This window comes from Phytophthora sojae (genome assembly GCF_000149755.1).
Source record: "Phytophthora sojae unplaced genomic scaffold PHYSOscaffold_2, whole genome shotgun sequence".
Classification (NCBI taxonomy): domain Eukaryota; phylum Oomycota; class Peronosporomycetes; order Peronosporales; family Peronosporaceae; genus Phytophthora; species Phytophthora sojae.
Window position 1 is genome coordinate 4011340 of NW_009258116.1, and position 22722 is coordinate 4034061.

The following is a 22722-nucleotide window of genomic DNA, read 5'->3' on the forward strand; positions in this document are numbered from 1 at the left end:
TCACGATGCGCGTGGGAGCCGGAGGCAAGGCAGCCAGCGGCGCGATCACGCTGTCTGCTGGCACGTCGTCAAGCACGTCGTCGGGTGTGGGCGGAAAGGTGGAGGTCTCCGGCGGAAAGGGCCAAACGGGCGGCGTTGTCAAAGTAAGCGGAGGCGCAGGAACCTCGACTGCAGGTGGTGATGTAGCGGTTCAAAGTGGCGGCGGCACGAACGTGGCGAGCGGAGACGTGCTGATCTCGAGCTTGGAGTCCGGCACGGCTCTGACGAGCGGCCGGATTTCGTTGTCTACGGGCGGCGCCCAGGCCAGTGGGTCCATCTCGTTGTCGACCGGTGTGTCTCTGGGCGGCAACTCCGGGGCGGTCAACATCGTGACGTCGGGCGCGACGAAGGGTGCGTCCGGGGACATCGACTTGCTGGTGGGGTCGGGCGACTCAAACGCGGGCGGCAACGTGCTTGTGCGCAGCGGCGACAGCAACGTGGCGGACAGCAACGGCGTGAGCGCTGGCGGACGTGTGGTGCTGCTAGGTGGAACGGGTGTGAAGACCGGCGGCGAGGTGGACATCAACGGCGGTGTCGGTTCAGCGGACGTGGGCGGCAGCGTGGTGATCTCGAGCGGTTCCGGAGCGAGTGCGAACAGTGGGTCTGTGTCCATGGCTAGCGCCAAGTCCGGCACGGGCAAAGTGAGCGGGTCCGTGACGGTCTCGAGCGGCGAGTCGCTGGGCGGTAACTCCGGCAGCGTGTCGCTTTTGACGTCGAAGGCGAGTGGCGGCACGAACGGCGGTGCCAGCGGGTCGATCATCGTGCGTGTGGGCTCGGGAGACGCTGCCGTCGGAGGCGACGTGCAGATCGGTGGCGGCACGAGCGTGAACCAGCAGGGCGTCGGCGGGCGAGTGTCGGTGCAGGGTGGCAACGGCACCGCTACGGGCGGCAACGTGCAGCTGTCCGCGGGATCTGGTACGTCGGTCCTTGGCGGCAGCGTCCTGATCTCTAGCGGCAGCGGGGGCAGTGCGACGAGCGGTGATGTGGCCGTGTCGAGCGCGGCATCGGGAACGGCGCTGACGAGCACGAGCGGGTCGGTGCGGCTGTCGTCGGGCGCGTCGAGCGGTGGTAGCTCCGGATCGGTGTCGGTCTCGACGGGTGCTTCGACGGGCGGCGCAAGCGGGTCGATCTCTCTGAGCGTGGGCTCGGGCGACGCGGCTACAGGAGGCTCCGTGAGCGTGGACGGCGGTCAAAGCAGGGCTGTGAGCGGCAAGGGAGGCGTGGTGGCAGTTCGCGGCGGAGCTGGTACCGCGACAGGTGGCGACTTGACGTTGACAGGCGGTGTGGGCGATTCGTCACTTGGTGGCAGCGTGCGCATTACCAGCGGCAATGGGACCACGGCGACGAGCGGCGATGTGGTGGTGTCCACGGCGGGTTCGGGCTCTGCTCAGACGAGCGGCAGCGTGACGGTCTCGAGCGGCATCGCAAGCAGTGGAGACTCTGGCTCTGTGTTGGTGGCGACGTCGGATGGCTCCGCGAGTGGCAAGGGCGGTGATATCACGATGCGCGTGGGAGCCGGAGGCAAGGCAGCCAGCGGCGCGATCACGCTGTCTGCTGGCACGTCGTCAAGCACGTCGTCGGGTGTGGGCGGAAAGGTGGAGGTCTCCGGCGGAAAGGGCCAAACGGGCGGCGTTGTCAAAGTAAGCGGAGGCGCAGGAACCTCGACTGCAGGTGGTGATGTAGCGGTTCAAAGTGGCGGCGGCACGAATGTGGCGAGCGGAGACGTGCTGATCTCGAGCTTGGAGTCCGGCACAGCTCTGACGAGCGGCCGGATTTCGTTGTCTACGGGCGGTGCCCAGGCCAGTGGGTCCATCTCGTTGTCGACCGGTGTGTCTCTGGGCGGCAACTCCGGGGCGGTCAACATCGTGACGTCGGGCGCGACGAAGGGTGCGTCCGGGGACATCGACTTGCTGGTGGGGTCGGGCGACTCAAACGCGGGCGGCAACGTGCTTGTGCGCAGCGGCGACAGCAACGTGGCGGACAGCAACGGCGTGAGCGCTGGCGGACGTGTGGTGCTGCTAGGTGGAACGGGTGTGAAGACCGGCGGCGAGGTGGACATCAACGGCGGTGTCGGTTCAGCGGACGTGGGCGGCAGCGTGGTGATCTCGAGCGGTTCCGGAGCGAGTGCGAACAGTGGGTCTGTGTCCATGGCTAGCGCCAAGTCCGGCACGGGCAAGGTGAGCGGGTCCGTGACGGTCTCGAGCGGCGAGTCGCTGGGCGGTAACTCCGGCAGCGTGTCGCTTTTGACGTCGAAGGCGAGTAGCGGCACGAACGGCGGTGCCAGCGGGTCGATCATCGTGCGTGTGGGCTCGGGAGACGCTGCCGTCGGAGGCGACGTGCAGATCGGTGGCGGCACGAGCGTGAACCAGCAGGGCGTCGGCGGGCGAGTGTCGGTGCAGGGTGGCAACGGCACCGCTACGGGCGGCAACGTGCAGCTGTCCGCGGGATCTGGTACGTCGGTCCTTGGCGGCAGCGTCCTGATCTCTAGCGGCAGCGGGGACAGTGCGACGAGCGGTGATGTGGCCGTGTCGAGCGCGGCATCGGGAACGGCGCTGACGAGCACGAGCGGTGCGGTGCGGCTGTCGTCGGGCGCGTCGAGCGGTGGTAGCTCCGGATCGGTGTCGGTCTCGACGGGTGCTTCGACGGGCGGCGCAAGCGGGTCGATCTCTCTGAGCGTGGGCTCGGGCGACGCGGCTACAGGAGGCTCCGTGAGCGTGGACGGCGGTCAAAGCAGGGCTGTGAGCGGCAAGGGAGGCGTGGTGGCAGTTCGCGGCGGAGCTGGTACCGCGACAGGTGGCGACTTGACGTTGACAGGCGGTGTGGGCGATTCGTCACTTGGTGGCAGCGTGCGCATTACCAGCGGCAATGGGACCACGGCGACGAGCGGCGATGTGGTGGTGTCCACGGCGGGTTCGGGCTCTGCTCAGACGAGCGGCAGCGTGACGGTCTCGAGCGGCATCGCAAGCAGTGGAGACTCTGGCTCTGTGTTGGTGGCGACGTCGGATGGCTCCGCGAGTGGCAAGGGCGGTGATATCACGATGCGCGTGGGAGCCGGAGGCAAGGCAGCCAGCGGCGCGATCACGCTGTCTGCTGGCACGTCGTCAAGCACGTCGTCGGGTGTGGGCGGAAAGGTGGAGGTCTCCGGCGGAAAGGGCCAAACGGGCGGCGTTGTCAAAGTAAGCGGAGGCGCAGGAACCTCGACTGCAGGTGGTGATGTAGCGGTTCAAAGTGGCGGCGGCACGAACGTGGCGAGCGGAGACGTGCTGATCTCGAGCTTGGAGTCCGGCACAGCTCTGACGAGCGGCCGGATTTCGTTGTCTACGGGCGGCGCCCAGGCCAGTGGGTCCATCTCGTTGTCGACCGGTGTGTCTCTGGGCGGCAACTCCGGGGCGGTCAACATCGTGACGTCGGGCGCGACGAAGGGCGCAGCGGGCGACATCAAATTGTTGGTGGGGTCGGGCAATTCGATTGCCGGTGGCCATGTGCTCTTGCGAAGTGGAGATAGCAACGCTCTTGATAGCAATTCTGTTGGGATAGGTGTTGGTGGGCGAGTTTCTGTTGCTGGAGGTGATGGATCTGCAAGTGGAGGTGATGCTACCATATCTGGAGGGTCTGGTAGCGCTGGTTCAGGGGGCAAGCTGCTGCTGTCAAGTGGAAGTAGCAGTGCTGGCATGAGTGGGTCGGTTGCGCTTACGGCTGCTGATGCATTGGATAACTTCGCTAGTGGCTCGGTAACAGTGGCGAGTGGTGCATCAAAAAATGTCCAAAGTGGGGACACTAGCATCATTTCTGGCGCATCCCTGAATGGGAAAAGCGGCTCAATCAACCTGACAGTTGGCACTAGCGGAACGGACAAAACGAGCGGGTCAGTACTGGTGACAGCAGGGGCCAATCAACTGACAGGCCCTGGTGGCGATATTATCATGAAAGGCGGTGGCGCTAATCAGGCGGGTGGAAACGTCAAGATCAACGGCGGGGATTCAGTTCAAACTACCGGTGGTTCCATCAGCATTATCAGCGGCGGGACCGTGGCTAAAATGAGCGGAAATATTGGAGTATCTACTTCAGCTTCCGGGCTTGCAGATAGTGGATCTCTAACTATCTCCACTGGTATTGCAAACAAGGGGAGTTCGGGGGCTATCACGCTAACAACGGCTGGTGCGACGGGAGGAAATGGAGGCCAGATTAGTCTAAGTTCTGGGTCCGGTGATGGAATAGACGGAGGTGACATCAAGCTTCGAGCTGGAGATTCAACGCCAGACAATGGAGTAGGGGGAGTTCTCGACTTCCAAGCAGGATACGGCAAGAAGTCTGGCGGTAACGTTTCCATCAGTGGTGGTTCAGCGGATGATACTACTGGAGGCAAGGTTCAAATTACAAGTGGGAGTGGCACCTCGGTCAGTAGTGGCAACATCATCTTGGCAACAGGAGCGTCAGGTCAGAGCAAAAGAAGTGGCTCCTTGACGTTGTCATCTGGTATTTCAAGTGGAGACTATTCCGGCGGGGTATACATTTCCACAGCTGATGCTACAAATGGGGTCAGCGGTAGCGTTGTTATCTCCGCTGGCACCGCTAGCGACTCGGAGAGTGGAGAGGTTCAGCTTATCGGAGGAAAAAGTACAAATGATGGAGGTATGGGAGGTCGTGTTCTTGTACAAGGTGGATCAGGAACAAGCCAAGGAGGCCACGTTGAGTTGACTGCTGGAACCGGGAAATCGGATATTGGAGGAAATGTCCGACTTCAAAGTGGATCTGGAAGTGGAGCGAGCAGTGGCTACGCACTTGTGTCAACGGGTGACGCTGGTATTAACCACGACAGTGGCCCTTTAGGATTCGTGACTGGTGCTACCAACGGTGGCAATTCTGGAGACATATCATTTGAAACTGGAGATGCTCTAGATGGCAACGCAGGATCGATCTTGTTCAAGGTAGGCAAGACGGAAGACACGGATGCCGGCGATGTTACCATTGCTGCTGGTGAAAACGGAGCCATTAGTGGCACGGGCGGCGAACTACTCTTAAGTGGCGGCTTGGGTGATGGTGCAGGAGGTGGATTGACACTAACAGCAGGAAAAGGTGGCTCTAAAGCTGGTGGAAACGTTGATATCTCCAGCGGTGCTAGTGATAGTGGGGCAACTGGCTCCGTTTCCATCACTAGTGCATCTACGAATTCTGCGAAGGCAAGCGGTTCAATCACACTGTCTACTGGTAGTTCGGTAGGAGGGGATACAGGAAGTATCTCCATTCTTACCTCAAACACCAAAGGCGGGATTTCTGGAGCAGTGACTGTGAGTTTAGGCGCTGCAGAAACTTCTACCGGTGGAACGCTAACGCTGAATGCTGGACCAAGTACTAATGCTGGTGGTACTGGTGGAAGTGTCGTTGTGAAGGGAGGGTCAGGTCCGTTGTTTGGTGGTGAGATATCTATTACCGGTGGAACCACACCAGGTGTGGCTACTGCCACTGATACCCCAGTTGGCGGTACTGTTCGCGTTGCTAGTGGCACGGGCGATGATGCCGCCAGCGGCAACGTGTTGGTTTCAACAGGTGACGCTGGGGCCAATCACGACAGCGGGGACATTGCCCTGTACACTGGAGCTACCAGCGGTGGTAATAGTGGTGCTGTTTGGCTGGAGACTACAGACGCTGTCAAAGGCAAAGCAGGGTCCATTTTCCTAAGTGTCGGAGAAGGCGACGTCGCTGATGCTGGTTCGATTAAACTAACCAGCGGCAGTTCCACTAATGCTGCTGGTATAGGCGGAGCAATCTCGGTGACTGGAGGGCACGGGAAACTATTAGGAGGAGATGTAAACATTACAGGAGGCGTTGGTGACGGTACAGTCGGTGGGAGTGTGAGCTTGACGAGCGGGTCGTCAAAAGCTAGCGGCTCGCTCTCGCTTTCCTCTGGAAAATCAACTGCTGGCAAGTCGGGCGACTTGACGCTTTCGACGTCAGATGCCGTCGGTGGAAGTGGAGGATCAATCTCCGTCACAGTAGGCTCCACCGACACTGGAATCGCAGGGGCTTTAAGCTTACAAGGTGGTACTAACACAGCTACAGCAAGTACAGGTGGGGCTGTTACGATCACAGGAGGAACTGGGAAGGCCACCGGTGGCAACGTCGCTATTGTCGCCGGTTCGGGGGCTTCCACTAAAGGAGGAAACTTGATACTGACGAGTGGGTCCGGTACCGGGGCCTTAAGCGGGGATGTTACAATTGCGAGTGGCAATGCTGGCACGGCAAAAGGAAGCGGCTCGGTGACGCTGTCTTCTGGAACCTCGCAAGGCGGACCCACTGGCAGCGTGAAGCTTGCTACATCCACTGCTGTTGGTGGATCTGGCGGTTCAATTACTTTGTCCGTGGGATCAGGTGACGCAAATACTGGTGGCAATGTCGAGGTTAGCGCTGGTGGTGCGACCGGCAACACAAGCATTGGCGGTAAAGTCACGCTTACTGGTGGCCTTGGGAAGACTGGTGGTGATGTTTTGATCAGCGGTGGAGATGGAACTGCGACTGCCGGTGGTCGAGTTGAGCTTGTCAGCGGGACCGGAACCGCTCTTCCGAGTGGAGACGTGTTGATTAGAAGCGCAGACCCCACTACAACTTCGAAGAGCGGGTCGATAGAGCTTCGTACGGGCACGACAACCTCCGGCGCTTCTGGTTCTGTTCTCGTTAAGACAAGTACTGCTGTCGGCGGTGCAGCAGGCTCCGTCACACTATCAGTGGGATCTGGAGACGCAGCTACGGCGGGGAACCTCGAGCTCTACGCTGGAAGCAGTACGCACGCGGCAGGCGTTGGCGGCCGCACACTACTCACAGGAGGCACCGGGACAACCGTCGGTGGAAAGGTTCAGCTTGTCGGAGGAGTGGGAACCAAAACAAAAGGTGGAGATGTTGTGGTCACAAGCGGCGGGAGCGACTCGGGCAGCTCGAGTGGCGACGTTGCCATCAGTAGCGGGATCGTGGCAGCTTCGGGACAAGTGAGTGGGTCGGTGTCGTTACTGTCAGGTAAATCATCCCATGGTAGCTCTGGGGGTCTTACTGTGGGTACAGCCGCCGCTACGGGCGGTAGCGGGGGCGCGGTGACTTTGAGCGTTGGTGCTGGTGACACATCGGATGGTGGTGCAATGAACATTGCTGGAGGAGACACTACAGATGGCGTAGGAGGCTTGATGGCTATTGTCGCAGGCAAAGGTGGCACCGCTGGAGGCGATGCCAAGCTGACTGGTGGTGCTGGTGGCTCCGACGTCGGTGGCAAAGTTCGGATCTCGAGTGGTGGGAGTACTTCCGCTATCACAGGGAGCGTGGAAGTACTGTCGTCTAGCTCAACGGCAGCTGGCACGGGTGGAGTTACATTGTCGTCTGGAGCGACTACAGGCAGCACTAACACAGGGTCGTCAGGGACTGTGAGCGTGCTGTCTGGAAACTCGGTTGGTGGTACCGGAGGAAATATCCTGGTGCAAGTCGGCAGTGGAAAAGCTGCAACTGGTGGCGAATTGAAGCTTATCAGCGGAGAGAGTACAAACGACAACGGCGTTGGTGGGAAACTCAGCGTTATTGGTGGTGTAGGCACCAAGACAGGGGGTGCTGTCGACATTCGAGGTGGAGTAGGCACTGGGGCAGTTGGCGGCCGGATCCAAATTGTAAGCGGAGGCAGCACGAGTGGTGGTAGTGGCGATGTGATAGTGTCCAGCGAAGTGTCGACGACAACCGCCGCAAGTGGAGCTGTCACGATTTCGTCGGGTGCCTCGACTGGTGGGGGCGACTCCGGTGCAGTAAATATCAAAACTGCCACTGCTTCAACTGGAACATCCGGCAAGATTACTATCGCTTCCGGCTCCAGCGGTGTAGCTGAGGTTGGTGCTGGGGTCTCCATAAGTTCTGGAACCAACACTGTTGGAGCAGGAGGCTTATTACAGCTCATTGGTGGGCTTGGAAAGACCACTGGGGGTAGCGTGGCAATTACCGCTGGAGCTGCGTCGGCGACTGGAACGCGTGGAGGAGATGTGAACATTCTCAGCGGTACTGGGGAAGTTGCCACGAGTGGCAATGTTGTGATTGCAACAGCAGACTCTGGTACCGGTAAAGTCAGTGGGGGTCTCACCTTATCTACAGGTGCCTCATCTGGTGGAAATTCTGGCGCCATTTCTCTCTCAACTTCCACGGCTACTGGTGGCCACGGTGGTAGCATTGGTCTCTCTGTCGGAAGTGGAAACGCGGACGTAGGAGGTGGCGTCACTTTAGTCGCAGGCGCAAGCTCTCACGCGACAGGGACTGGTGGTGCTGTATCCGTGACTGGAGGTGGCGGGTATGCAGGAGGAGATGTTACCATCAGCGGTGGTGCTGGCAGTGACGCCTCCGCTGCAGGCGGTGCTGTTCGGATCACAAGTGGAACCAACTCGGCTGGTAGCAGTGCAGCGGTCGTGGTAAAATCGGCTGCTGCAAAGGTCAACTTCAACACTGGCAACCTTCAATTTGGAAGTGGTGACAGTACTGGGACAGGAAACAGCGGTAGTGTGACGCTCTCTACGGGATCTGCAACTGGTGGAACTTCGGGCGACTTCGAAGTCGCAATTGGAGATTCTGGAGTGGCTGGGGGCACCGGCGGGTCAATTAAGTTGAGCGCTGGCGCAAACTCTGCTAGTACCGGAGGCTCTGTCACGGTGATGCCTGGGGCAGGGTCAAGCGATACCACACACGGAGAATTCCGCGTTGAGTATCCGAGTGGCACAGCGCTCCTCTCTGTAGCGAAGAAATCGTTTACAGTGGATAATGTCCAGTACGTGAGTCTCAAGTCGAAAACGAATGTGGATATTGGAGCTACTGGGACGGTGACGTTAACTAGCGATGGAGTGAATGTGGCTGGCGGGCCGCTTACCGTTCAACTTAACGACTTCTCGGTCACAAATGGCGCTGGGGCCGTGCTGTCGGTCTCATCTACTAGTGGTGATGTCAGTTTCAAAGGAAAGCTCACGCTTGGAAAGGACCAAGCATCAATTGAACACACTGGCACATCACTGACTGTATCGACACCAAAGCTGCTTGTTCCTGCTGCTATAGTGACCTTTTCCGGCGCGCAGGCGACTTTTTCAGGCTCCAATGTCGATTTTTCAGGAGATCACTTGAACTTCAAGGGCACGGATGTGGGGTTCTCGGCAACAACTGCAGTCAGTTTCTCCGGATCAACGGACTTCACTGGAAATGCGAAGTTTGAGGGAACAAAGGTAGACTTCTCATCGACTACCGCGGTTGGCATAGCAGGATCCACCGGCTTCACTGGAACTGCCGTCGATTTCTCGGCAACAACTTTGGTTGATTTCTTGGGAAAAGCAAAGTTTGAGGGGAGTACAGTCGACTTTTCGTCATCAACTGCAGTTGGCTTCGCAGGGGCGGCAGACTTCACAGGCACTTCGGTGGGTTTCTCTTCATCTACTGCAGTTGGCTTCTCGGGATCAGCAGGTTTCACGGGGAGTGGCGTAGACTTCTCATCATCTACTCCGGTGGATTTCAAGGGAAAAGCGAAATTTGACGGGAGTACAGTCGATTTCTCTTCATCAACTGCAGTTAGTTTCGCAGGAGCGACCGACTTCACCGGGGCTGCAAACTTTGAGGGAGCCGTTGGTATCTCGGGAACGACCGACTTCACGGGGAGTGCACATTTCAAGGGAGCTGCGGTCGACTTTTCAGCGACAACCCCCGTGGAATTCTTAGGATCGACTGTGGACTTTGCTCAGGCAGCCACAGTCACCTTCTCATCGGACAAAGTGGACTTCGAAGGGGCTGCAGTGAATTTCAAAGGAGCTGCGGTCAACTTCTCCGGTACCAAAGTCTCGATGTCGACAGCCAAGCTTAATGTCGCTGGCAGCGGTACTGCGCCGACGGCAGCGGAGGGCACATGCACGGTGGGCGACCTGCGCTTTGACAAGACTCAACTCTACATTTGCGTTCAGGACAACGATGGTCCGAATTGGTACTCGATTACCCTCGGCTCCAAGTTCACTCCGTCCTGAAGATAAATGGAGTCTTGCGCAGACGCTCAAAATTAGGAAGTTTAGTTGTAACTATTGATTGCATGTTAATTGCGTATCAAAATACAATTTCTGTATAAACTTGATTCTCGTAGTTACTTGAAGTATGCGAGTTCTCAGGAATTCACAAGTATATCATTAAAAAGAACTATAACACAATGGCGCCCAAGAGGAAGACGCTCAAGCGCGCGGCGGCTGACGATGAGCCCGCGCCCGCACGCAGCGCCGTACTAAGCGAGGGCGACTGGCTAGGTTCGTAGTCTATCTCACAATGTTCTCCTTGCTTCTCCACTCCCCAAACCGACACCAATAACAACATAACATGCAGACGTCATGGACCTCGACGGAGTGTGGAGCGTCGCCCGTGTCCTGAGCGTCCCGTCGGCGGGCGAGGTACTGAGCCCAGTATTCTTTATTATTATTCGCTATTATTTATTAACGCTGGGCTCTTTCATTCCCGGGCAGGTGGCAATCACTTACGACGGTTGGCCCAGCGACTACAACGAAGTTGTTCGCGTCGACAGCGACCGCGTCGCGCCCTACCACACGTACACGTGGGCGGTCAAGTGCTGGGTCAAGTACCTGAACTGGCCGATATGGCCATCCGTGGTTCGTCGACTTTTTTTTAATTTATGTTATTATATTTTTCTTGTGCTCATTGTTGGGTGTTGATGTACTGCAGGTCACCATTCGGTCGCCTGGGACGGAAGCTGGCATCAAGAACTTGTCGAGGGAGAACCGGCTGGACGTGGACTTCGTTGACGACGCCAACTTTGCCAAGCGAGGCCGCGTGTGGCAGACCAAGGGCCAAGTCAAGCCCTTCGCCGACAAGTACGACGAGAACCGCACCGGATCCAACGGCAACCAGTTCGAGCGAGCGCTGGAGTTCGTACTGCAGTCAAGTGCATCGGACGAGATGCCCAAGTTCGTCGGCAGGGGCACGCTGCCGCTCCAGTACAAGAAAACAATAGCGGATCCTGTCGCTAAACTGCGGAAGTCCATGGGCGACGACGCCTGGTTCGGGAAATTTGCCGACAGCAAGGCGCGCCACTGGGAGACACACATGTACGACGTCGTCGGGATTGAGGAGGCAGAAGAAGGACTAGCAAAGCAGGAAAGCGCAGAAGAAAGCTCAGCCAGCGATGAGCCCGTCAAAGAAGTGAAGCCAAAGCCGAAACGGACGAAGCAGTCGGCGTTGCCCAAGAAGAAGAGGACGAAGGTCTCGACAGCAAAGAGACAGATGAAAGCGCCATTCATGGGGGAGAGGCGACTGCTATACGTTAAGAAGTAGTTGATGACTTCGAACAGACTCCAAGCCACGTCATTCGTGGAGGTCGTGATAGTGAAGCGAACCATCTCACTGGCGTCGCGATGGGTGCCGTAGTGCTGCATGTCGAGAAATAATGGAGGGAGGCAACCTGCAACGTCGTCATTGACGACTCGTCAAGCTCTTCATTGGGTTCAGCCGCATACCTAGTAAGTGCACCCGATTTCCATCTTTTGATAGCTACACCTTGATAGGTACGTCAGCAAAGTGTGTATCCTTCGAGACTTCTCACTTCAAAATCTTCGCAAGCGAGAAGAGGACCCACAGTCAAAGACTCTTACTGTTCGTAAAAATGGAGCCGCTGGAGTCGAGCTATCACCAGCTTCACGTGGCTGGTGCTGGTCTACACGAGAAGCTCGGGCTAACGTTCCCAAGTGAAAGTCGCGGAGGATGTTGCAAGTTCAGCGCTAGGTGCTGCGACGTGAAGACTCTCGTTAAACGAGCTAGCGTTCTGCTCGTTTCCCACCTGTTGAACATTCTGGTGGCCATTGGGGGTCTTGTCGGAGTGAGCCTCTTGCTGGCCGGCTTGTTGCTGAATCTGCTGTGGGCCGTGGGGATTCTGGTGGTGGCGATCCTGGCAATTCCGTGCGTGCTGCTGGAGCAGCTTCCTGACCGTCTATCGTGTCTAAAGGGCTTGGGATACGCGGTGGTGGTTGTGTTCTACCTGGCGCTGTACGTGGCGTCTTGGTTCACGATCTACACGGCCGTTGGACCGTATGTGCTTGTCTTCGGCGGTGCGGTTGGGCTGGCGCTCTTCTATCTCGTGCTGTGGATCATTCAAACTATGATGAAGGCAGACGCTCGCCTCGCTAATTTTGCATCCTTCGCAATCCCGTCAAGTTTGCTGCGTGCGGAAGAGCCTCTGCAGTCGAAAGAATGCGCCGAGAAGTTCAGGATCAAGCTCACGGGTGGCATTAGCGCGTATTTGCCGGTGTTTGAGATGACATCCCGCATGTGGGTAATTGTCCTGTACTTCACTGTACTGAAGCCCGTTATTGGTGGTCTGAGCGCTGCCGCCATCTTCCTCGCTGTGGTCCAGCCTGCGATCGCGCTGTTCGGTGGTGGTGATGCGCCATTCTTCACCGAGTGGATGACGTTCCACGACAACCCCGTCGTGTACTTCGGCGTCATCTTGCTGATCTGGATTGTTGGTGCGGTCGGCCTCGTAATGGTTGCAGCTGTGTCGGCGCAGGTAACTTCTCGTGCTTTCGGCGAGTGGAAGCCCAAGCAGAGCCAAAGTGAGAATGGAGTTGAAGCCACGGCTGCATAGGCAACGTTGACAGTCGGCTTTTCGTGTTACTCAAGGATCACCCAGCGCCATGAAGTACTTCGTGCCCTGCATTCATTAGTGTTTTTGGATTTATGAAATCGATCTTTTACCAGCTAGTCGTTGGACTAGCTGGTGGTATCAGGCAGCGGAAAGAAAAACAAATGACACGGTCTTCTTTAATGAAACCACCAGAGCCTATGTATTCCTTTACTTTTCCGTCACAGCACTTAGAAATCGTCTGCACCGAGGATCGCGTCCATCAAGTTTTCTTCCTCGTTGCTCAACATCGAAGCGCGACTTGGAGCACTCGGACCTGCAGAAACTTCCTCATACAACGGCGCGCACTGCAACCGGCCGTTGCCCACAGGCGCGCTGCTAAGTAATCGTCGGGATGAAAACTCTCCCAATCCGCCGAAAGTCACGGGCGGTAGATCCGACCCACCAATAGCTGCAGGCGCGGAGGCTTCGGCCGCTGTTGCATGCACAGTCTGTGGTCGTTCACCGCCACCGGATCCCCCAATTCCATCCACGAAGCTCTTTTCGAGCTCCTTGAGAGTCACGGGCTTGACCCCTTGCAGTCTTGCGAGCACAAAGTCTCGACCCAGAAGCCGTTGTGCACTTAAAGCCACATCCGCAGCGGAGCGACGAACGCGAGCACTGCTGTGGGTCAAGCCCTTACTGACAGCTTCCAGCACACGGGAGGCGCCCAGTCCGTCGGCTTGGAATCCGAACTCCGGTACCAGGAGACGGAGTAGATGCATCTGCACTTGAGGATCACAGGCACTGCTGCCCTCGCCACCGAATATACACGAGAGCACGTATCGAAGCGGATGACGAGCATTGGGTAGCCGCGCCAACTTGAGGACTCCACGGCACGCAGCGCGAGTCGTGCGTGTGTTGGGCTTCTGCATCGCTGCGAGCAACCGAAGCAGCGTCAGCAGCGTAATGTCACGTACATCCGCCTCACGCCATTCGACTCGAGGCCCATAAATCTTCACCAATGTGGCGAAAGCGTCCAATGCAGTGTTCACCACTGGAGCGATGCTGTCACCAAGCGCTCGGTGCAACAAGGCGCTGTAAGCCACAAATGTGCTCTGAGCATCACTGCCAAATGCCGGTCGAGTGTCGCGCAGATCGGACTTGGCCTCTGTCATGGCCTTCTCGGCATCGAGGAGAGCCTCCTTTCTGTCGCTCCATGTCTTGCTCGAAAGCTTTCGCCAGCAGACCGGCCCAACCACGTTCTGGGCGTTGAGCAACGAGGCCTCAAGCAGCGTAATGCTCGACTGGGCGTCTTCTTGGGGGACGTCGACGAGTTCTGCCGGAGGGAAGGCGGCTTCATCGTCGGCTTGCTCTTCCGTCTGGTTGGTGGCAGTGGTGCCCATTCCTGGAGCTACTGGCGAGTTGGCTGCCTGCTGCGCTTCACGCTTTGCTAGCAGTTCTTCAACTCGGCGCGTGATCACGCGGAGCATTTCCGGCTTAACTGCCCCCGCTCGTGCTAGCTGCGCGTGCCAGGCAGTCGAGTTTCCCGTTCGAGTCTGGAGGTCAGCGAGAATCTCCACGGCAGCCTTCCGAGTTTTCTCCTCGGCGATCTTGAGGCTTGGGGCGACAAACTCGAGCACGGTCTCCGCTGTCAGCTGTTGCTGGTGGGGTGAAGCCTCAGTGGAGTTGGAAAGACCGAGCTCCTGCATCAACCGGCGTAACGTCTCGAGCTGTCGTCGAGGTGGGACCTCGCGTCCACTCAAGTGCAGCAGCAAGTGAGGAAGAGCTCGCAGTGATCGCACACGGGCAACTCGGATTAAAGCTTGTGTGGATTCACGCTGCGTCCGCTTGTTGGAGTCGCCAAGCTTCCGCACCAGAGCACCGACAAGAGATGACAATTGGTTGTTGAGAACTGCCGCACTTTTCAGCTCAACACTGCGTTCGTCGGGTAGCACACGCGCGAATTCCTTGAGAACTGCGCGTAAGCACTCGAGTGCACAGAACATAACGGGAGCAACTCGATCCTCCACTCCGCATTGCACTGCTGCCAGCGATGCACAAAGCAGTCGCTGCCGAGTTACGGGCTCAATCGTCGACACATCTGCCTTCTTGACTGCGAGTTTGATGGCATCAAAGCCATCCTGCCGGTCCCCCCAGGGATCGGCCGCTAACAAAGTCACAATCCGTTCACCAAACGCACGAGTGATCAGAGCACCTGTGTCTAATGCCTCGGGGTCTCCTTCTTCGCCTTCATTACCCTGTCGGGACTCGTCATACTTCTCTTCAATGTCGTTATCATCGGGTGAGGGCGTCTCCTGCTCGTCGTCTTGAGGACAAACCTGCGCTGCGGCTGAAGACAGAATGGGTGCTTCTGAGGCCACGAGGGCGTGCTGTCGACCGCCAAACCTCCGTGACATCGGGGTAGATTGCTGGACTACACCCGAGGAGTTTCCATCGTCTTCTTCGCGAATATCCTGGAGCGGGGGATGAGGCAGGTTGTTGCCTCCGGGAGACATTGAAGGCATCATTTCAACACCAGGACCAGGGCGAACGCGCTTTAACGGGGACGAAAGAGGTTCCGACACTCGAGGCGTTGCCACGACATCGGGCTCCGTTTCAAGAGGTTCCTCTTCTTCTTGAAACTCACCTCGCTCGAAGGGTGCAGACGCTCTTAGCGACATCGGAGTGACTCCGATAATTACCAACTCGACAGGCGGTGAGGACTCGGAAGGCGAACCTGCGTCAGCCTCATCGCTGTGGAATTCTTCTTCGTCGCCCTCTTCATCGTCATCCTCGGGCTGGCGAGGAGATGAATGCAGGGACTGGTTCCCTTCTCCGTTCGCGAAAACTTCCAACGTGTCGTCGTCGTCGTCTTCCTCGCTGGGACTTTGCTGACTGGCGTTGCCACCTTCAGGTTCAACATCGTTCTCCATGCGAGGTGTTTCCTCCTCCTCGTTATGAGACGCGATGATCTCGTCCTCCTCCGGTCCATCTTGTGTAATAACACCTTCGTCGACATCGTTGTCGTCGTCAAACCGCTCTGGCTTGGGGGAACTTTTCTGCTTGGACTCTTGTTTCACGTCGTTGCTGTACTCGTCGTCGCTTTCATTGGCGACGCTCTCGATCGTTGGCAGTGACGCGTTGAATGCCAACACCGAGTCCATTTGATCCCTATCTGGAGAAGCTTCACCGCTCAACTGCTCCGGATTAAGGTCCTCCTTGTCAACCACTTCAGCGTTGTTCTCGTCCTCCCCGTTTTGCTGCTGACTGCCATCAACGTCCGCCACTCCAGGCTCCGCTTTGGCTAAATCCTGCGGCATTGGCGACGCCACTGTCATGGATTTCCCGCGCCCCAGCTTCTTGGACAACTTCTTTTTGATCCGGCCGAGCATGCTCTTCTTCGGCTTCTGAACAACGGAAGTACCTTCAATCGTTGACTTGAGCGCGTCGTGGTCCAAGCTGCTCGGGCTCATCATCATCGGTCCAGGCATCGTGTCCACCGCCACCTTGCTAGCTTTGGCTTGGTGTCTAGAACGGTACCTTTGTCTTTGCGCTGGGGGTCGGTCGCGAGAAATGAGAACGAGAGCCGGTGACTACCAGCGCTCAAGACGTGTGTGTTGTTGCAGTTGGCTGATTCAGCGCCTACACCGTCCAAAATAGGCAGCTACAGCGCCCTGAAACGAACCATGCCACTCACTTCACGCATCAAGCAAAGATGGACTTGGCTGCTTCACTATCTTTGGTCGCAGAATGAGTGCCATGTTCCCCCGCTGCGTCGCATTCGACACCAACTCGATCCATTTATAAGGACACGGCGTCGACCGAGTGGAATATGGTCGGCCGAAGTTCTTGGCTAAAGACAGCTTCAACGCCACGAGTGGGGCTTGGATAAGAGCTCTCGACATCCTTGAAATACTTTGGCGTGCCATCAACCTACAGCGGGAAGGAACAACACAATCTCGGCGAATATTAACGAGGTCTACGCCCTCTCGGCTCCACCTTCGCAGCGTTAGCCCAGCGCCATGTCGGCCGACGCGGTGCCAGTCATCTCGACGCTCGAAGAAGCCAGCAGCTTGCTCGAGCGACTGCGCGCACTCGCCTCCAGTATCAGCGAGGCCGCGTCCAGCCCGACGCTCAAGACCGAGCAAGACTACATCTCCGGCGTCGTGCCGCAGCTCGATGAGGCCACTACGACGTACCAGGCGCTGGCCACGTTCCTGCGCGAGCACAAGCGCGGCAAGGCCGAGAGCGGCGGCTTCCGCGATGTGCAGCGCTCCTTTGTGCGCGTGATGCAGGAGCTGCAGACGGCTCAGCGCCAGGCGGCGGCGCGGCGCGAGGCGCTGTGCGACGCCGACTTCATGGCCGGCAACGGGTCTGTAGCCATCTCGGCCCAGGAGATCCAGACGGCCAAGGAGGAGGTGCTGGAGGCTGGCGAGATCGCGCAGGAGGCCGCGGCCGTCAACGCGTTGTTCAGGCAGGTGGGGACGCTGGTCAGCGAGCAGGGGCAGGGGGTGGACCAGATCGCCACCAAGGTGGAGGCCGTGCGCGTGGAGATCGGCAAGGGTGTGGACGAGCTGCAGCATGCGCGTCAGTTGCAACGTGAGGCGCGGCAGAAGTACCTCTGGTATCTCTGCCTGCTCTCGCTGGTACTCGCCGCCATTATCATCCCGCTCGTCTTCGCGCTCAAGTAGGCAAGTAGGCAAGTTGAAGTGAGTCAGAACGGACCAGCACCTGAAAACCTTCGATTCCAATAGACCATACTATAGGGTTATACAGTGCTGTACCCGATTTTCGGTACACTGCGCGGCTCGATCGACCGTTAGATTTGGATCCAATCCGAAATCTCCCGTCGAGCGGCAAAGCCCAGCTCCCCAAGCCAAGAGACGATGCCCGAGACCTCCGCCCCCAGCAGCAGCGTCCACGAGGACGAGGTGACGCCGTCGCCCAGCACCGTGGGCAACACGTTCATGCGCCAGTACTACCACTTCCTGGCCAAGGAGCCGCAGAGCCTGCACCGCTTCTACAAGGCCGAGAGCCGCTGGTGCCACGGCCTGGGCTCGCACATGGAGGAGCCCATCGCCGGCCAGCGCGCCATCAACGACCAGATCCTCAAGCGCGGCTACGCGGGCGCGCGCGTGGACCTGGACGCAGGCTCCATCGACTGCCAGAACTCGCTGGGCGGCGGCGTGTTCGTGCTCGTCACGGGCGTCATGACGCTGCGCAGCAGCCCCGTGCCCAAGCCCTTCGTGCAGACCTTCTTCTTGGCCGTGCAGCCCAAGGGCTACTTCGTGCTCAACGACTGCCTGCGCTTCCTGGAGCTTCCCGGTGCGTCGCCCGTCGAGGTGGCGCCCGAGACGGCCGTGGTGAAGGACAAGAAGACGGCGGCGGACAAGAAGACGGAGACGCCGGCGTCCCCCGCCAAGAACGGCAAGAAGACGGAGACGCAGGCGCCCACGTCCCCCGCCAAGAAGGTCGTGGAGAAGAAGACCAAGGAGGACCAGAAGAAGCAGCAGCAGCAGCAGAAGGACGAGCTCGTCTCGTCCTCGCCCGTGCCCGCCTCCCCCAAGAAGGCGGCGGCGTCTTCCCCCGTCAAGGCTGCGGCCACCAAGACAACGACCACAACAACGACCAAGAAGGTGGTGAAGGAGGCGGCCGCGCCCACGTCGCCCGTCAAGGCCACAGCCACCGTCGCCTCGTCTCCTGTCAAGAAGACGACCACGACGACCACCACCACGACCACCAAGCCCAAGGAGGAGGACGCCAAGGTCAAGACGCCGTCGCCCGTCAAGTCCCCGGCCAAGTCGCCCGTTAAGTCGCCCAAGAAGCAGGAGAAGGCTCCGGCCGCCGCTGCGTCGCCTGCCCCTGCTGCTGCCCCCACGGCGGCTCCGGCCGACCCGGTGATCCCGGCCCCTGCTGAGCCCGAGAAGCCCAAGACGTGGGCCGCGTTGTTCTCGGCCTCGAAGGCTGTGGCGACCATCACGCCCCCTGCTGCTGCCGCTCCTGCGGCGCCTGTGAAGCCGGCCACCCCCAAGCCCGCTGCTGCCCCCGCGGCGGCTCCTGCTCCTGCTGCGATCGCTCCTGCTACTGGCGCCCCGGCCCCTGAGAAGTCGCCCAAGAGCAAGGCGGGCAACGGCAAGGAGAAGGAGCACAAGCGCCTGTACAGCCTCTTCATCCGCGACGTGCCGACGCAGGCGCGTGAGAACGACCTGCGCGAGCTGTTCAAGGGCTACGGCTCGATCGCTGGCGTGAGCATCCCCGGACAGCGTGGTTTCGGCTTCGTGGACTTTCACGAGCAGGAGAGTATGCGTGCCGCGCTGGCTGAGACCAAGGAGTTCAAGCTGTTCGAGAAGGTGCTGCAGGTGGGCGAGCGCGCCGAGCGCAAGGAGGGACAGCGCGGCGGTTTCCGCGGCAATGACTCTCGTGGCCGTGGCCGTGGTCACGGCCCCAAGGGTGGTCGCGGCGAGCGCAAGGAGCGCAACGGTGACGAGGCCCCCAAGAGCGACCGTCGCGAGGGTGCCCGTCGCGAGAAGACCGGCAGCCGCCGCGGTGGCAAGGTGGACGGCGCGTCGGACAACCGAGCGGAGTAAGCGGTATATTATGTGCGCAATCGTTGGGGTTTTCGACATGCAGAGCACGAAACACTACGGCGAGGAAGAGCACGAGAGGCGAAGAGCTGCCAGCTTTCAGATCATGAGCAGGTGGCGAGAGGAGAGGAGAGAAGGATACACAGAGGGAGAGCTCGCTACCTCGGTCGTCTGCAGCGATGGTCGAGTGCTCTCTCCTTGCCGTGCCTCGCAGGCAACGCACTAGGTAGGAAGACAAACAAACACAGAGAGCCGAGAGAGAAAGGTTGCGAGAAGGTGGACACAGTTGAGATGGAGAAAGCAGCAAAGTTCTCGGCTCGTTAGGGTAGAGCAGCAAGCGGAGGGGCTTGGCAAACTGGAATGATACAAAAGACCAAAGTCCGCTGTGGAACTGCAGTATCTTGGCACCGGAACGTATCTTCGTCTTGAACTGCCACGTGGCACTTGCTGAAGTTGAAGTGGTCTATGCAAGCGATATCTCTGTGGATGCACGTGGACTTCAGACTTTGAACAAGCAAGCCCTTTGCAGTAGGAATCTATCCGATCCTTTTTTGTTTTGTTTTAGATCCGACATGCCCTCTTTGTGCAGATCGCCAAGGTTCACCCGTGTACATCCTTACTATGCCTGTCAAACACCACCCCTGGAGGCCAGGGGCAGGGCAGCTTACTGCACCACTTGTGCTTCTTTCAGAACGCGAAGCGCCTTCTTCGTGTCGCCCTTCTTGAGCAACACGTAGACTAACAGCTCCAGCGACTCGCGGCAGTTCGGGTTTTCCCTCACAGCACGCGTCACGCTTTCCTCCGCTTCCGAGTTGCGTCCCTGCAGCAGAAGTGTCGTCGCGTTGTTCACGTGGACACCGGCGCGAGCTCGTGACAACTGCAGCATTAATAGGCACAATAAAACCGTTAGAATTCATTCATACGACGATATCACCACGTAGTTCTCTGGTCTTACCTGGATGTTGGCTTCCCGTGCGTATTCCTCGGCCATAGCGATCAAGTCTCGCTCAGATTGCAGTGCCTCCGTCGCCTCTGGTGCCCGAGACAGCATGCAGAGAGCCTCCGCAGTGTATGATCGGGCCAAAAAGCTGTTTGCCTTGGAGCACGTCGGAAGTGCCAACAGCTCCTTCGCAGTTGTGATCGCAAGCTGGGGCTCGTACATCGACAAGTAGACATACGACAGGTTCACCAGCGCCTTTTGCCGCAGCACGTTGAGAGCTTGCGCATCCTGAACTTCGCTATCTGCTGCCTCGCCGGCGGCGTTGGTGTCAGCATTTCCGTTCACGTTTCCAGAGTCCAAGAGCTGGTTGCAGAGCAAGACCGCGTTCTTGAAGCACTTTGCGCCGAATGGAAGGCTCATCGTCGGCGAACCGTCCGAGTCATTGGCATCGGCAGACGTTGCACGAGAACCGTTGCCGTTCTTCTCGGGCAGCTTGATATCCTGCGAGGCTGCAGATGGCAAGCTGGTCGGAAGCAACACTCGACGGTGCGAACCAGAACCTACAATTCCCTGGATCAGCCCGCTTTTGTTTCCAGCCACCACCGCCAATTTCTGCTCCTTCGCGAAAGCTGCAGTACAGCACTCGCCGAGGCGCAGCCACAGCTTGGGTCGGTTGAAAAACAGCCTCGACGACTCATGGAAGCACCGGAAGGCCAGCGCGTACTCGCCCTGAAGCAGCAGGTGCAGACCGTTATTGTACATGATTTCATGGCGGGCGGAGCTCGCAATGACGACCGCATCCATCTTCGTCGCCTTGGTAGTAGCTTGAAGTGCTCTGGCAAAGTATGACTGTGCCGCCTTTCGCTGCCCCATCTGGTAGTGGATGCAGCCCATATTATTCAACAAAACACTCTGCATGTACACAACACGCAACACGTTTTAGTCATCCCGCTGCCCCTCTGCAGCATGCCACGTCCACTCTTACCTCGCTCACGGCTTCCTGTGTACACGATGCCAGAAGCTTGATACATTTCTTGTAGTTCTTCTTTAAATATTCCAGGTTGGCCTTCAAAAACAGCGCTGTCGAGTTCTGCACCACCAGGCACGGGTGTCCGATCGCCGTGCTCGTCTTCTCCGACTCCATCGCCAACGAAGACGATGACGCGGCAGCCGCATCTCCCCGGTCGTACGTCTTGATCTCCTTCTGGAAGATCTCCAGTGCGGACTTGACCTCCTTCTTCGCGGTCTTCAAGTTGCTCTGCAGCAGCATGAACTTGGCGCGGTACAGGTGCAGCCTGAAGCGGAACTCCGTGACATCCCACCGGTTCTTCTTCTGCGCCTCCGTCTCCACGGCGTTGCCATTGGCGTCCCGCTGCACCAGGTGGTCGGGCAGCTCCTGCACCGTGTTGAACCGATGGGGCTTCTCCAGGAACGCCAAGATGCCCTGCGCCTTCTTGATCGTCGTGGCGCGCTCGCGCTCCGTGCTCACACAGCCCCTGCTGCTGTGCAGGATCACGTCCAGGTACAGGAAGCTGGCGTGCATGGCCACGTTCTCGTCGATGGGGTCCACGTTGCGCATCACCTGCTCCAGCACCGAGCTGGCCTGCGCGTACTGCTTGGACAGGAACAGCGCCGCCGCGTAGTTGTAGCGGAGGTAGGCCATCTCCCTCTCAATGGAGAACGAGCCGCTGTCGTCCGCAGCCGCCGCGTCGTCCGCTCCTCCAGCGTCTCCCGCAGACGCAGCAGCAGCCGCGGGCTTGCTGTTCTTGTCGTGCTCCTGCAGCTGCGCGCGCAGGTTCTGCCTCAGCGCGGCCTGCAGCTTGTCGGGCGAGTCCAGTCCGGCCGCGAACCTGGCCAGCGCCACATTGTGGCGCACCTTGAAGTCCTGGCGGGGGTCGATCTCCTCCACGAGCTTCTCCAGGGCGTCCACGGCCTCCTCGTACTTGCCGGCGCTGTCAAAAACACGTGGAAATAGTGTCAACAACGTCAAAAACTCTGTCAAAATCCACAGCACTATCAATAATAATCCACGCACTTGAACTTCTGCTGGGCGCGATGGCTCAGCGAGGACTTGTTGTCCTTGGCGCGCGCGTCTCCCGACATGGGCGCGCGGGTGTTGCAATCAATTGGAGACGCTTGTCTTGGCGGTTGTATGCCTCCAAACGCTCGGTTCCTGCAAGGATTTGGCGGACACAAGGTGATGCCAACGCTTAGCACTAAATTGCGGCGGCTACAGAGCGCGCTGGAGCGGGGCGAAGGCGGCGTTGGGCAGAGCAGACGCACCTCTTGTCGCTGCTGATGCGCGCGGGCGGTGGGCGCGAGCGCGGCGGCGAAGGGGGCAAGGGGGCGGCGCAGCTCGAGGCTCGAGCTCTTCTTGTTTCCTTGGCGGAAATCCGAGTGTTTGTGGGGGCTGAGGGGGGAGAACGAATTAGCGCTAATTCGCTACAAATTAGCGGGCACACCACTACGAATTAAATCGACGTAAAAGGCAACGACATGTATTAATACATGTACTTGACCACGTTGACGTTGCCTATTGCACTATGATAGCTGCG

At 58.6% G+C, this 22722-nt stretch overlaps 8 protein-coding genes across 8 annotated transcripts; 6 read left to right on the plus strand and 2 right to left on the minus strand.

Annotated features, from left to right (window-relative positions):
* Positions 1 to 650: 650 nt before the first annotated feature.
* Positions 651 to 2756, plus strand: PHYSODRAFT_483645 (hypothetical protein; the record flags this gene model as incomplete). The annotated part of the gene is made up of 3 exons (XM_009521008.1): positions 651 to 1333; positions 1472 to 1612; positions 2639 to 2756. Coding segments are annotated over 3 exons (942 nt in total), but the record flags the coding sequence as incomplete, so codon positions are not given.
* Positions 2757 to 3710: 954 nt separating this feature from the next.
* PHYSODRAFT_296231 (hypothetical protein) lies at positions 3711 to 10049 on the plus strand (the record flags this gene model as incomplete). The annotated part of the gene is made up of 2 exons (XM_009521009.1): positions 3711 to 4035; positions 4210 to 10049. The coding sequence occupies 2 exons, from the start codon at positions 3711 to 3713 to the stop codon at positions 10047 to 10049; spliced, it is 6165 nt and encodes a 2054-aa protein (XP_009519304.1).
* Positions 10050 to 10225: 176 nt separating this feature from the next.
* Positions 10226 to 11358, plus strand: PHYSODRAFT_325170 (hypothetical protein; the record flags this gene model as incomplete). The annotated part of the gene is made up of 4 exons (XM_009521010.1): positions 10226 to 10319; positions 10396 to 10460; positions 10533 to 10676; positions 10750 to 11358. The coding sequence occupies 4 exons, from the start codon at positions 10226 to 10228 to the stop codon at positions 11356 to 11358; spliced, it is 912 nt and encodes a 303-aa protein (XP_009519305.1).
* Positions 11359 to 11646: 288 nt separating this feature from the next.
* Positions 11647 to 12664, plus strand: PHYSODRAFT_344593 (hypothetical protein; the record flags this gene model as incomplete). The annotated part of the gene is made up of 1 exon (XM_009521011.1): positions 11647 to 12664. The coding sequence occupies exon 1, from the start codon at positions 11687 to 11689 to the stop codon at positions 12662 to 12664; it is 978 nt and encodes a 325-aa protein (XP_009519306.1). The 5' UTR covers positions 11647 to 11686.
* Positions 12665 to 12891: 227 nt separating this feature from the next.
* Positions 12892 to 15324, minus strand: PHYSODRAFT_480832 (hypothetical protein; the record flags this gene model as incomplete). The annotated part of the gene is made up of 2 exons (XM_009521012.1): positions 12892 to 14879; positions 14979 to 15324. The coding sequence occupies 2 exons, from the start codon at positions 15322 to 15324 to the stop codon at positions 12892 to 12894; spliced, it is 2334 nt and encodes a 777-aa protein (XP_009519307.1).
* A 1341-nt stretch (positions 15325 to 16665) lies between these two features.
* Positions 16666 to 17334, plus strand: PHYSODRAFT_256609 (hypothetical protein; the record flags this gene model as incomplete). The annotated part of the gene is made up of 1 exon (XM_009521013.1): positions 16666 to 17334. One exon carries the CDS (start codon positions 16666 to 16668, stop codon positions 17332 to 17334), a length of 669 nt encoding a protein of 222 aa, XP_009519308.1.
* A 195-nt stretch (positions 17335 to 17529) lies between these two features.
* PHYSODRAFT_481443 (hypothetical protein) lies at positions 17530 to 19230 on the plus strand (the record flags this gene model as incomplete). Its single annotated transcript, XM_009521014.1, has 2 exons — positions 17530 to 17985; positions 18127 to 19230. The coding sequence occupies 2 exons, from the start codon at positions 17530 to 17532 to the stop codon at positions 19228 to 19230; spliced, it is 1560 nt and encodes a 519-aa protein (XP_009519309.1).
* Positions 19231 to 19891: 661 nt separating this feature from the next.
* On the minus strand, positions 19892 to 22270 carry PHYSODRAFT_480853 (hypothetical protein; the record flags this gene model as incomplete). The annotated part of the gene is made up of 4 exons (XM_009521015.1): positions 19892 to 20104; positions 20183 to 21079; positions 21153 to 22119; positions 22203 to 22270. 4 exons carry the CDS (start codon positions 22268 to 22270, stop codon positions 19892 to 19894), a joined length of 2145 nt encoding a protein of 714 aa, XP_009519310.1.
* Between the last annotated feature and the right edge of the window lie 452 nt (positions 22271 to 22722).